Source organism: Pavona decussata, unplaced genomic scaffold, assembly GCF_977016875.1.
Source record: "Pavona decussata unplaced genomic scaffold, jaPavDecu1.1 SCAFFOLD_381, whole genome shotgun sequence".
Classification (NCBI taxonomy): Eukaryota; Metazoa; Cnidaria; class Anthozoa; order Scleractinia; family Agariciidae; genus Pavona; species Pavona decussata.
In genome coordinates this window covers 2519060-2532668 of record NW_028145755.1, presented here as the reverse complement: position 1 = coordinate 2532668, position 13609 = coordinate 2519060, and the positions used below count along the sequence as shown (strand labels likewise).

General features: G+C 38.7%; 1 protein-coding gene across 2 annotated transcripts in view; it reads left to right on the top strand.

Annotated features, from left to right (window-relative positions):
- The first annotated feature begins 1232 nt into the window (after positions 1-1232).
- LOC146452114 (multidrug resistance-associated protein 1-like) overlaps positions 1233-13609 on the top strand; it is a 32412-nt gene continuing 20035 nt past the window's right edge. For both annotated transcript variants that reach the window (XM_085098383.1, XM_085098382.1), the window contains exons 1-14: positions 1233-1465; positions 2535-2861; positions 2949-3078; positions 3906-3967; positions 7076-7207; positions 7553-7756; positions 8769-8952; positions 9896-10150; positions 10618-10683; positions 11035-11172; positions 11589-11729; positions 12232-12322; positions 13006-13081; positions 13434-13560. In XM_085098383.1, the coding sequence (XP_084954509.1) occupies positions 2587-2861; positions 2949-3078; positions 3906-3967; positions 7076-7207; positions 7553-7756; positions 8769-8952; positions 9896-10150; positions 10618-10683; positions 11035-11172; positions 11589-11729; positions 12232-12322; positions 13006-13081; positions 13434-13560 (1881 nt within the window). In that variant the 5' untranslated portion in view covers positions 1233-1465; positions 2535-2586. The remainder of the gene's footprint in view (positions 1466-2534; positions 2862-2948; positions 3079-3905; positions 3968-7075; positions 7208-7552; positions 7757-8768; positions 8953-9895; positions 10151-10617; positions 10684-11034; positions 11173-11588; positions 11730-12231; positions 12323-13005; positions 13082-13433; positions 13561-13609) is intronic.

Genomic DNA, 13609 nt, shown 5'->3' with positions numbered 1-13609 from the left:
CAGCTCTTTTCCAGCCTGCAGAACGAGCTTTTAGTCGAGCGGCCCCATCAGGTACCTTTGAGCTCCGAGCCATCTTCGTTGACATCTTATAAATGATCCAGGCGTGAATTGACATAGTTGTTGGCAAGTTATTTGAAACTAAAATCCACAATATACTCAAGCAAACTTAAACTATCTTAGGTAACAGTTTTCTTAATGCTTCTTAAGTATTATTAATCTCAATACAATGTCTTTACTGGTGTTAAAGTCCCAACATATCTCCGAGGAGACCTCTCAGTACAAGCCCGGGGGTTTCTTGAGGTCTCCTCGCCACTTCTTACTTCTTTTACTATTATTATTTACTCTAAACTTATGTACTTGTAATCCTAGTCTATTATTCATTGTAACTTTCTATGTTTGTATGTCGTGGTGAATAAATAAATAAATAAATAAATAAATAAATAAATAAATAAATAAATAAATAAATAAATATTTTAAAATCTGCAATTTCTCAGCTGACAGTTTGAAAAATTTTGGACAAGTCGCAATTATACAGTCAAACCTCCCCTTGCGACCACAGTCGCATGGGCGACCACTTTTCCAAAATACCAAAATTTCCCCTGTTAAATCACTATAGTTTGAACCTCTCGTAAGCGACCACCTCTCGTAGGCGACTGCGACCAACTTAAGAGATGACCGGTTTGCAATTTTCTTTTGTTTTTAACCTCCCGTAAGCGACCAATTGTCACACACGTCCTCAAGAGTCATATCTATCCCCTGTCGGAAGTTGGAAAATTTGCCGTTGTAACATTATCACATGTACATTCTTGGGTAGTACAGAGGACATGAATGTCACAATCGGAGGTACCGGGTGTCCAGAAATAGACTTGTCCCATTCGCCGTATTAGATAATTAAATTTGCAATTTTATCCGACAGGCCAAGGGTGAACCATGAACTTGGATACTGAAATTCTTTGGCAATATAATTTTGGAAAGTTTAAAAACGTTTTCGTGGCTACTAAATCTCTGGAGTCACCTTATGCTGATGGATTCTGTTTCAAAATTTAGACCCCTTGTGGTCTGACCACAAGCGACCACCTAGGCTTGACATTTTGGGTGGTCACTTACAGGAAATCTTTTGCTCTCTTCCCCCACCCTCCCGGCCCTCGCCTGCTCTAAACACAAAAGGCTAGGTTACCCTTTACATAAGTCCCAGTCCCTCGTCTCTCGCCCGGTGGAAGTTTAATATGTTGAGAAGTCAGGCGTTTTCAGCTGAAATGTTTTTGTTCGCATTATGTAGACAAAAAAAAATTTAAGAGACCGTAATGAATTTCTCATGATCATCACTGAGCAATGGCACATGAGCTTAACAGGAAGGAAGCAGTTTATAATTCGACCTTGGCCCCGGATTTCGGATCGATTTTCATTCCGTGACGTGTGCGTCAAGCGCGGAGATATTTGTTTTCATGATTCCTATGATCAGCTGGTAAGCGATGTCCGTTATTTCTTATTTTATAAACATCAGGCTTCGTAGGTGGTATCTTGAACATTTTATCCGAAAATAAGGAATTTTTCCTTGGTTGATCTTTATTTCTGTGCAACGCACGTACCGTTTATAGCGAGTTCACCGGTAGCAGTAATTCTAAACGACTTTTAATACTTGAAATTGACCTTTCGATTTTTTTCTCTTGCAAGGTGACGTCTTAATATTTTGTACTGCAAACAGTAAGGCGAAAGATTCAATGTATCTTGGCAAGCCCACTGACTTCATTTTATTTCGTGTTCATGCATATGGATTCCTGTGAACTTGATACAATTCTAGTGGCAAATTCACGAGAGTAACGCAATCACCATTATCTACAATTAAGCCGTACATGTTACTGTTGTTAAGGGAATTGAATCTTTACCCAGGTAGTTCGCTCCAAACGTTGATGTTTGATCCCAATCGCCTCCATTTTTGTTTTGTAAAAGTTTGACATCGTTATGGTAATAACCCACAATTTCAAACACATGTAATCAATCGGCAACAGTAGTATAGTGCCATTGGAGGATTGAATCCTTGTTGAAATGCTTACAAGTTTTAAAATTATATGTAAGTTGGTATAAGCATATACTGGCATTATTAAATTCTTGATAACAGGGGATATGGGGGCTAGTTCTCTCTTATAAGCTAGATAGGTGAGTATGTGAATGGCCAGGTATGGTTTTTCCATTTTGGTCTGACAAAGGGTACAGAATTGAAACTATTTCCAAGGATCTGAAAGTCTGATCATGGGTAGGTCTGACTTCAGACAAGTATGGCTGGTTCTCAAAATGGCTGTGTCAGGGTTAATGGACACCCCTGGGTACTAAAATTGTCAAGAAGTATCCCATCTTCCCATTGAGATATTGGACTTAAAATTTCTTAGATCACAGATAATTCACTGATTGGTTCTCAGGAGTGTCCAACAGAAAAATCTGCTGGCCTAAAGCTGATTATCCATAGCTAGACTGTCAACTATCCTGACTGTATTAAATTATTTATGCTTATTGTTATATTAAATTCTTATTTTTAGATATGCTCAAAAACTTAAACTGGTGCACAAGGATTGTGTTTGAGTCTCTCTGATGGCGACAGGTGCAGTATGGAAGAAAGTTAAGGTGGTGGCTGTATGTGACTTTGATCCATCACAGAATTATGACAGCATTGTAACACAAGAGCAGCTCAAAGATGCACCAGATGGCCAAACTTTGTTGTCTTTTAACAAGGGTCAGTGTTTTGAAATTCTCACCAAGAAAATCAAAAGCTGTTGGCTGTACGTGAAATGTGTTTCATCTGAGAATGAAGGTTTTATACCAAGCATGTGTGTCGTTCCTTTAAAGGAAGAACTGGAGAATGAAACGTACGTATGCCTTAAATTTCTGATCTTTACCAATCCAAAGCTTAAGGTTGCACAATTAAAAGAAGCCATTTGCTTTTCTCATTTTAGGCTTCATTTTCTCATGAATGGTGGTGATCTGTCCCCTTCAATGGTTAATCAACAACAAGATTGCAGATTTTTTGCGAAGCCAACATATACAAGCACTGCAGCTACTAGTCGAAAGCCTGAATCTAGACGGGTAAGCTGCGAAATGACAATCATTGAATATAGTTGAGATACTTGGAAAAAAGAGAGTTCATTTGTTTTCTTATATTAAACACTTCAAATGTAGTTTTGCACTGCTGTACACTGGCCATCCATTGTGAATTTTTACAGTAACTGTCAAAATTCCCATGTGCTGATTGGCTTTTAGCTTATAGCCTTAATTGTCTATAAGAGTATATTTACAATAACAATGATGTGCAGCAGTCCCCAGGAATTAGTCAGCTTTCTCTGACACTTTGCTGGTTATAATTTTTTACTCCTGGGTGGAGAGATGCTAGGTACAGCTGTAAGGTTTAAGCGTTTCGCCCATGGCCAGGACAGAATCATAATAACCTCACCCAGGCTTCTTACCCAGACTACTTAATTTGGATTCCAACATGCTAGTGCGACCTTAGCCTGCAAACAGCAGACGTATTTCCGGTCGGGCTGGTGCTACCTGCACCATTTGTAACATACGTCTTACACTGTACATGGTTGGTCAGGAGGACGTTAAAGAACGAACAACAGAGCAATGTAATCCCAGCCCTAAAAAACAATGCAGCTCAGGGCCGGTAATAATTGTCCAGATAAAATAGAGCTTTTGAAAGGTGCAGGTCTACTGAACAGGCCCTAACTCTTAGGCCACTGTGCGTCCCACCATTGTGGCTTTAAAAGGATTTTACAGTAAATTTGTTTATACATAGCAAAACGTGATGAGATTTATTTAGTTCAATTTATTAATTTTTGTTTAAAAAATTATTATTTTTTCATTTCCTTGTTTGTTTGTTTGTTTATTTTATTTTCAATTATTTTCCTTTTTAGAAACCATGCCCTGAGGGAAAAGCTAATTTCCTTTCAAGATTGACATTTTGGTGGCTTAATAAGTAATACTGCAGTTATTTCCTTTTATATACAGTAATATACACATTTTTGTTCAGATTTCCCTCAATTTTTTTAATGTGGCTTAAGTTAATTTATTTATTTTTTCAGTGGATTATCCCATGAGAAACCCAGTTCTGTATTTAAAGTTTGATTCCTTTAACCTGGTATTGAATTATTTTGTTTGGTTATTAAAACAAGCATATAACAACAACAACAACTACAAAAATAACAATCAGTGCCTAATGCTTGAGAAGCTTCAGCTTATTCATGAGCTACAATCTTTAAATTTTTTGAGCAAGTGTAGCCTGTTCCAGGCTCCTGGAGAGACGGGAAGGAGAGGGGGAGATGCGAAGGAGAGGGCTGGGGACGAAAACGAGGGGGAACAGGCTCTTGGAGAGACGCAGTCCCCCCTCATTTTTGTCCCCTCGCCCTCTCCTTCGCATCTTTTCAGGAGCCTGGAACAGGCTAGAGCAAGTGGGTTTTCATTTCACACGTGATTAAACTCATTACCAAAAGATGAGCATGGGGTAGATGGCTGTAAGTTTGGTAGAGCCATGTGCAATTCAAGCTGAGCATGAAGGGCAACCAAGACAACTGTGTGAGTGGCAACCACTAGGCACCATCACACTGAGAATTGAGTGGAAAGAAAATACTCACAGTATTTACTTGTACCGTACACTTACCAAGAGGCTGGGATGGGTAGGAGGCATACTCTTGCGAACAACGTTTCCAAACAGCAAACACCCACAATACCTTGACATTCACAGGAGAGTTTTTAGTAACTACATTGTAACTGTATTTGAAATTAATGTCAAATCAACACTCAAGCCTTTCCTCTGTCAAGTTACAAATTATATTCATTATTGCATTCGACAAAGAACGCGTTCCTAATCCAGGCGAAATCGAGATTGTGCGACTGCGTATTCATCGACACCAGTTTGGCCCCCCCGAAGAATATTATGCCGGGGGAAATGACGTCACTTCCATCAACCATGTGCTTTGTTTCTAGCGGAAGTCGAGTTTCACGTTTTGCCTCGCGTGTTGGTGTGCTTCCTTCTCGAGTTGGACCTTCTCTTCGCGTTTGGTGTGCTTGCTTGTCGAATTCTAGACTGTGCTTCCTTGCTGTGTGGACTGTTATCAGATAAGTTGCGTTGTTTACGTTTAAAGTTAGAGTTACTGGCATTTGGAATCTTACGAAAGTATTGCGAAAGCTTATCAATGTTCAGTCCCTTCGTTTCAGCGGGAGTCGAGTTTCACGTTCTTGCATCGCGTTTGGTATGCTGGCTGGACGGCTGTGCTTCGTCAGGGAAGTTCCGTGGTTTAAGTTAGAAAGAAGACTTGGAGATTAGATTTAGATTTATCAACGCCTTCACGAAGTGTGTACGACTGCAAAGACACAGGAATAAGTTCGGCATAGTGTTGTTTACCCGTTTCACTACAAGAAACCAACGCTGCGTTGCACTGACTAAATCAAGAGACAAGTTGCGTAGTTTCAGCAAAATGTATCAAATTTACTTTCGGAGATGTGTAGCTCGGCAAATAATTTACCTACCGAGTTATGTAGTTCGGTAAATGGCCATGATTTGTGATCACCAAAGCAAAAAGTTGCCGAGTAGTGTAGCTCGGCAATCTTGCCAAAAGCAACATTCCTTGTGCGAGTGAAACGAACAGGTGCATTTGCAATGGCGGACACTTTATCGAGTCATTTGATTATAAGGGATTGCAACCACTCGGTGGTACCCAGTTTTTGTTAGCGTAAGGCAGCGTTGGTTTCTTGTAGTGAAACGGCCACAGTTCAGTTCTGTTTTACGGGGAACAACTCTGCGAGACAGCCAACTTTGTTTGCGTTTTTAATATTGTTGGAGCGATGTGCGGACGTGTATGCTCGAGCTGGAAAGAGTTCGCTCTTCAAGCGTTTTCTCGGTTCCTTGCCAATAACACCGAAAATATTGTGCGTTTTTTAATCAAGGAAATGCTTTTTCGAAGATTTGATTCAAAGATTAAAGCATAATTATGTGCGGCGTACTAGTTTAGCGAGGTTAAAAGCGATCGCGCGTGTTTCCATTCTCAGCTTGTGAAACAGTGGCCGAAAAAGTCGCAATATTTTAGTTCCGCTTCCTTCACTGTTAAAACTGGGTTTAGTGAACAAGTAATCCAGTTATCTGTCAGTGGAAGACACGGTTATAATCTGAATCAGTTGATAGAAAATGAAGAAAACGTGACATTGCCTTTTGAGATGACCTCAATAATATTTATGCAAATTTGTAACGCTACGCCGAAGATGTATCCCAGCGCCTTTCAATGTCTGCTCAAAGGCAATGGCAAGTGAACGGGCACGTTAAAGTTTCCCCGGTTCCTTGCCAAATTCTACCGTAAATGTTTTGCGTTTTTAAATAAGGAAATGCTGTTTTTGAAGTTTTCATTCAAAAGATTCAAGTACAATCAAGTATAATCTCGCGGAGCGTACTGCTTGCGCAGCAAATATATTTTTCTATTTTCTCTTTCACTTAGTATATTTAGCTATTTATTTTTTTATTTTTGTATTTCTTATATAATTATCTATCTTTTGGCTTCTTTTCCTCTAAACTCAACTCCCGCTGGAAACGAAGGAAATGAACATATCGATATGCTTTCGCAAGATTCCAAATGCCAGTATTAAACTCTAACTTCAAACGTAAACAACGCATCTTACCTGATAACAGTCCACAAAGCAAGGCATGTCAGTCCAGAATTCGACAAGCAAGCACATCAAATATCCATTATATTATTAACACTGGGTGATACATGGATAACATTTTTTTTGCGATTTTAATAAACATGTGAAAAATATCTGGCAGTTAATGTAATTTTCTTTTCCCAAATGTTCGAACGCATCTCGCTAATCTCTGATTATTACTAGTAATTATTATATGGCTACACTGTATCAGCATTATTGTCATTGTGACAGAGAAATTTCTACCATCTAGCTGAAATTTCCTTGAAAATGAAACTACAGCCTACAATTAACCACAAATAAATTTATTACAAAAACAACTACATGTGAATGTGATCTTGAAAACTAAGCAGCCTTCAATTTTGTATCAGCTTTTCATCTGTTCATTAACATTCAGGCTGATTATAGCTGGTTTCAAGAGACCGCTCATGGATAGTGACTTGTGGTTGCTGGATGATAGGAATCAATCAGATCACATAGTGCCGCGACTTCACAGTGAGTGGGACAAAGAACTGAGAAAATGTCACAGGCAAGTACAAGCAAATGCACTACTTTACAGTCTGGATACTGACAGGGCACAATAAGAAAAAATCCTCTTAGCAATTAACATAGAGTAAGAAAATGCCGCAGGTGAGTGCAGGCATAATAAAAGCTTTAATATGTTCAAAGAGTGTAGTTACAGGAAATGAAAGTAAGGAGGAAATGTGGCAAGTAATTGCAGGCTTACACTGTACACTCGAAATTCTCCCAACTGGTGCCATAAAATATACAGTGAGGAAGGAGAATACACATGTTGATGTTGGTGCTTACGGAGTTAATGTTGGGTACAGGAAACAAAAAGAATTAAATTTATATTATTATGTTTACACTTCAGGAAAAACAAACCATGTCAATTTGTTGAGCAGGAATCAGAGCAGGTTCATCTTCAAGGTGGGGATGTTAGTTTTGCTGGGAAGCAAGCCTATGAACCATCACTGGTTAAAGCAATGGTCAGAGTCTTTGCTCCTCATTTTGTTTTTGGAATTTTCTTCAAGCTGATCAGTGATGTCTTGCATTTTGTTCAGCCTTATCTTCTTGGGTATGTACATTAAGACCATTCATTAATTTTACTAGTAAGGTTTGAATGGTACTTGATTAATGAGAGATACTCATGCATCAGTTAATTTTAAAGAGCCTGACAATACAAAGACAATGTCAGCTAAGTTCAATGGTGTTGTAATGACAGATGCAGACATATTCAGTGTCAGCCGAAAAACATGCTGCTTTCTACCTTTATGGAAGCTACTTTCAAATATTGCAAAATGCTGTTTCTCCACATAATTGATTAAAGGAATTAAGGCCCGAAACATATTCCCTACTTTCAGTTTTATTGTACTTAACGCCAATAGATGAGCTTGGGAAGGTGCCTAAGAAAAAAATGTGGCACCAGGTGAGATACAAGCAAAGAGCAGAGTATGCAGGTATCCATGGCAACCCTGAGAGCGGCAACCACCCAGACACCGTCACACTGATAGCATCAGTGGAGATACTTACCAACCCACATACTTACCATGACCAACAGAAGGGAGGGAGGGGGGGGGGGGGAGAGGGAGCAAAAGCACACCATGAGCAGATTCAATGCTCAAAGCAGCTGCACGTCCTCACAGAGCTGCAACGCATCACGCGTCAGCCCTTCAAAACCTATATGAGACCCCAAATGTGCATGACCGTCCAAATGCCGCAGACCAGCATTGGCTTGAGTCTAACTTAGTCTAAATTACATTTAGCCGCATATAATGACAAAATTTGCAAAATTTAGATTCTAAAATTGAATTGTCAGTGATACTTACAGGTTCATATATTATGTATGCCATTATTGCCTGCTTATTGCAGCAATCCAACCTCCCAACTCTCTCTGGCCCCAGGATTTACTTAACCAAAGCATGAGGCACTGCACACCGTCATCTTCCTCATCATCATCATCATCATCATCGTCATTTTTGCAGTCAGCCATTGCCACAGCATGCCTTTGATATAAAGGCCCTTATGCTTACAACCCCATGCACTGAAGGTACATGAACCAATTTCTTGGTCATGACGATATTTTGCAGATTGCTGATAGAATATACCGAGAATAAAGGTCATGATGCTGGCACATGGAAGGGATACGTGTACGCTGTCAGTATGGTTGTTGTAGCAACCTGTCAGGTGACAGCTGTACAACATGGAGTGCACATATCATTTACGTCAGCAATGAGGGCGCATGCCAGTATTATAGGCATAGTCTATGCCAAGGTGAATAACTTTTTTCTGCAAGGAACATATACTAAGTAGCAGTAAATTGGGATAATTAATCATTTTGCTAAAAAGACCTTAAAATTTTGGTTGAACTTCATCGTTCAGAAATTCTCAAAAAATTTACATTGTATAATTTCAGATTTTTTCAGGGCAGCGTTCCAGAGTTACAGGCTTGTAACCCTTTTGTCCCATTCCTGGAAAGTAATATTGCAAAATTCTGTACCATTTTTATGATTTGTATCACCCATTCAGTGGTTGCCTGTTGAGGAGAGTCAGGATGTATTGCAAATGGAATGGGCCATTTTTGTTGTTGTTGTTTTATTTAGGTTCATGGTGATTTTGTAAATTAACCTTTTTGATGTAATATTTTAGTGGTCAACCCATTAAGTGATTCTCTCCTGCAAATAGTAAAAGTCCAGTATATGATTTATTGAACAGATATTTATAAAACTTTTCTTGGTTGTTATGAGGCTGTTACAGTGTATTAGGGTTATTCCACTGAACACCTTGAGCACTGACTGCATGTACATATTGGAAGAATAAGACAAGCCTCCTTCGCAGACGCTCTTTTGGCTTGTCACACAATCTTTTTGTTGATCGTTGGGGAGGAAAGATTGTGTGACAAGCCAAATTGAAAGAGTGTCTGTGAAGGATACAGCTAGTTTATTAAGCCCTTTTAAATCTACGTCATGTTAAACAACAACAAAAAACTACACTTACACAATAATTCAAATTGAATTCGATGCAGCCAGTTTTCAATTTCTTGACTGTATTTTTACTCAGGTGAAAAGTGTTTTCTTTACCTGCAGTTTGGCTTTTCAAAACAAGAAAACAATTGGGGCGGTACCAATTAATGATGTATTGTTTTGGTGCATATTTACAATCTAAAATGTTACTTTCTTTATTTAAAACAACCATATTTTCCCCTGTATTTTCCCAGGCACTGTCACTAAATAACTTCTCAAGAAGAATGTCTACTGTTGGTGAAATGGTTAACCTTATGGCTGTTGACGCCCAGCGTGTGATGCAGCTTGTACAGATCCTTAACCAAATATGGTCAGCACCCTTCCAGATCTGTGTTGCTATATACTTCTTGTATGTTACCATGGGTGTGTCAGTGATGGCTGGACTGGGCATGCTCTTACTGTTGATACCGCTGAATCTTCTTATTGCACGATTGGTGAGGAAAATCCAGGTAAAGTTTCATTGACTATATACATGTACAAGCATAATGAGATGCTTGAAGCTAGTGAGTTGGAGCTCCCTCCCCACTAATTTTCCACTGGCTTAAAAGAACATTAGTAATGTGAAGTTTTCTTTTCTGTTGCTTTCACGTACTCAAGTTACGTTTGTTTAAACTTTGAGCCAATAATAAGTAACTTGTATTTTTATCATCATGATTTTTGTTAACTTTGTTCTTGTTTTACAAAGTGGAAAAGTTACAAAGGAGCATGAAAATGGACTGCCATGTGAAAAATGTTGAATTTGGTCATTTCACATGGTTGTTTTTCAGTGAGCAGCAAAGAAATGTGCCAAAATTTTAAGTCAAATCCACTCGCATTGTTTTGCTCATCTGCTTTAGAAATGTTATCATGAACTATTGAACTGTTGTCCTTGTTAACTATACTAAGTAACTTTATTTAATCAATACATTTATCTCAGGTTAAGCAATTAAAACACAGTGATGAAAGAATCAGGCTGATGAATGAAGTGCTTAGCGGAATAAAGGTTTGAAAGTCACCTCATGTTTACTGTCAGGGAAGCAACTTTGAGAATCTGCACCCACAACATTGTTCCACAGTATGTGGCCAAAGAATTTTAAATGAGGGAAACTCTCCAAACGCTGTAAAAGTCCACAGATGGCTACTTATAACACCTGATTAGAAATTATTATAAATTTTGAACCAAACACCACCATCACCACAGTATTCTATGCACCGGTTTATTTTGAACCCTGGGGCACTACTGACCCTAATTACCATCTATATAATAATACTGGCAGTTTTTGAGGCTTCTATTTTTGTACTTTTAAAATGTGCAAATTGATCAGAGATAACAAGCTTTCTTTGCACATTCTAGGTGCTTAAGCTGTACGCTTGGGAAGAATCATTCATTAACAAGATCACTTCGATCAGAAATAAAGAACTGTACCACCTTACCAACAGCAAGTACCTTAATGCTGCAGTCTCCTTCACCTTCATATCTGCTCCGTTTCTGGTGAGAAAATTTGTAAATCTATCAAATCTGAGTGTAAATGGAAAGTATACATTTTGCACCTGTGCAACTGCAAAACAACAACAACAACAACAAATCTATACGCACAATTCGCATTTTTCTCAACTAGTTTTGTTCGAGATTGAGGTTTAGCAATCTTTTCAAGGCACAAATCAATTGAAAAAAAAAGGCTCAATTTTTTCAAGGTGTGTTCCATTTCTACCCTGACCATTCATTACAAAAGGCACTTATTTGTAGTACAAGAAACTGGTAGTTAGTAACGTTAAAAACTGAAGCTTTATGTGGGAGTTTCCTTGATTCCCGTTTGCCTTTTAGCTTTTTAAAGTAATTACTAAAAATAGGCGACACAGCACCTTGAATGTTGACTGATGGTTTTTCCTATCTGCCTTCTCCTACAGGTTTCTCTTGCTACCTTCACTGTGTATGTGTTACTAGGCAACGAGCTGACTGCCGCTAAAGCCTTTGTAGCAATCTCATTGTTCAATATCCTGCGCTTTCCTCTCCTTATGCTTCCAAGAGTAATAGTGAACTTCATTCAGGTGACTGAAATATCTGACAATTTCCAGGTCGATATCACAAGGTATAGCCTCACCCAAAGAAGCTCTTTTGGCTCATCATGCAATCTTTCTTTTTGGGGAAGGAAGATTGTGTGACGAGCCAAAAGAGCGTGACTGCGAGGAAGGCTACACAAGGTTAGGTACAGCTAACTAGTATAACGGACACATTTGGGACCACAGTTTTAGTTTTTGTTGTCATGGCTCTGCAATGTATGTTTATAACTATACTTCACTCAAGCAACAAAAAACACCAGCACTTCTTAACTAGATTCCCATAATACACTACATGAGAGTAAAAGCCAGGATTAAACCATCTGTCCTCCAATTCAAATGAAATCAGATGATTTTATCCTCAAACGTCATACTGCCTCGTTCTTTCGTGGAAGCAATTTCTGCGGCCATGCAGCCACTGCCGCCAATAAGCTCCGAAAATACACAACATGTTCACTTGTTGCTGTTACTTATCGACCGTATTTTCATGCAGGCTCAAGTCTCATTTCATCGTCTGGAAGAGTTTTTAAAACTTGGTGAATTACAGCATGATAACGTCATACGGAACATGCCCTTACCCCACTGTAAGTCACATGTAATTAAAGCCCTATAGTGCTCTCTTACACCATTTCAGTTAGTGAAGCAGATGATCGCGCAGGTGCACGCAATTTTCACGCGTCTAGACTACTATCCCTGAGATAATTTAAAGACTTCTCATGGCTTAGTCTTTCTCTCGCTCGTCTGGCCATCGCGAGGAGTGCGATATATATATTTGTTTAAATTAAACTTACTTCAAGATGGCTGTGGAATAATGCTCTTATCAGGAAGAACTGAGACTAACTGACTAAATTGATTGGCTTTAACCATTCTCCAAATACAGTATGCTGAGTTGTAAAGTTCTTGAACAAGCATTTGAAATAAACGTACATGTCGTGACATCTTGAAAATGTACTCTGGGGTTGTTTTCAATCAATCAATCAATCAATCAATCAATCAATCAATCAATCAATCAATCAATCAATCAATCAATCAGTCAGTCAGTCAGTCAGTCAGTCAGTCAGTCAGTCAGTCAGTCAGTCAGTCAGTCAGTCAGTCAATCAATTGGATTTTCAAATCATAATTCATCAAATACATGTCTTTGCTAACCAGATTCACAGCTCCGGAAAAGCAAAGTTAGTAGTAGAGGGAAGGCATTATTTTTGTAATTTAAGAGACGGTTACTTACCTTTGGGGTCGTTGTGTTAACTTTACGTCCTTCTGTCGGTAGGTTCCAATCTAGCTGTACGCATTGAGAATGGAACTTTCTGTTGGAACAGAACTGATGACCTTCCTGTCTTAAGAAAGTAAGAAATAACAAGTTTGTGACAAGCCTGTTTGATAGTCTGTTCTTTTTTGTCATATTCAATTCCTAGGCAGGCCTTTAATTTACAGTTGTCTACAGTATTTACAGTTGTTTTCTTTTCTTTGTTTTGGAATATTGTGGCGTGAATTCTGAAACTTCAACGTTTGGCAAATTTTCATCAGTCTCTTTTTTGGCGTTATTCTTTTCAAACTAATACTATTTAGCATAGCATGGGCCAAGAAACTGCAATTGGTATCTCTTATTAAAGGTATCTCCATCTGATTGGGCAAACTACAATTGGCAAATCTCTTTTCTGCGTTATCTTAATTTTTATTATTGTTCACCTTATGCAGCATCAATATAAATATTCCCAGTGGCTCACTTGTTGCAGTGGTTGGTCAGGTTGGATGTGGAAAATCTACTCTCTTGTCTTCTCTTCTCGGAGAAACGGAGAAACTAGATGGAAGAGTTTACGTCCAGGTTTGTTTTTTTATTTTTTATTTGTTATATTTTTCAGTTTAAATGCGGT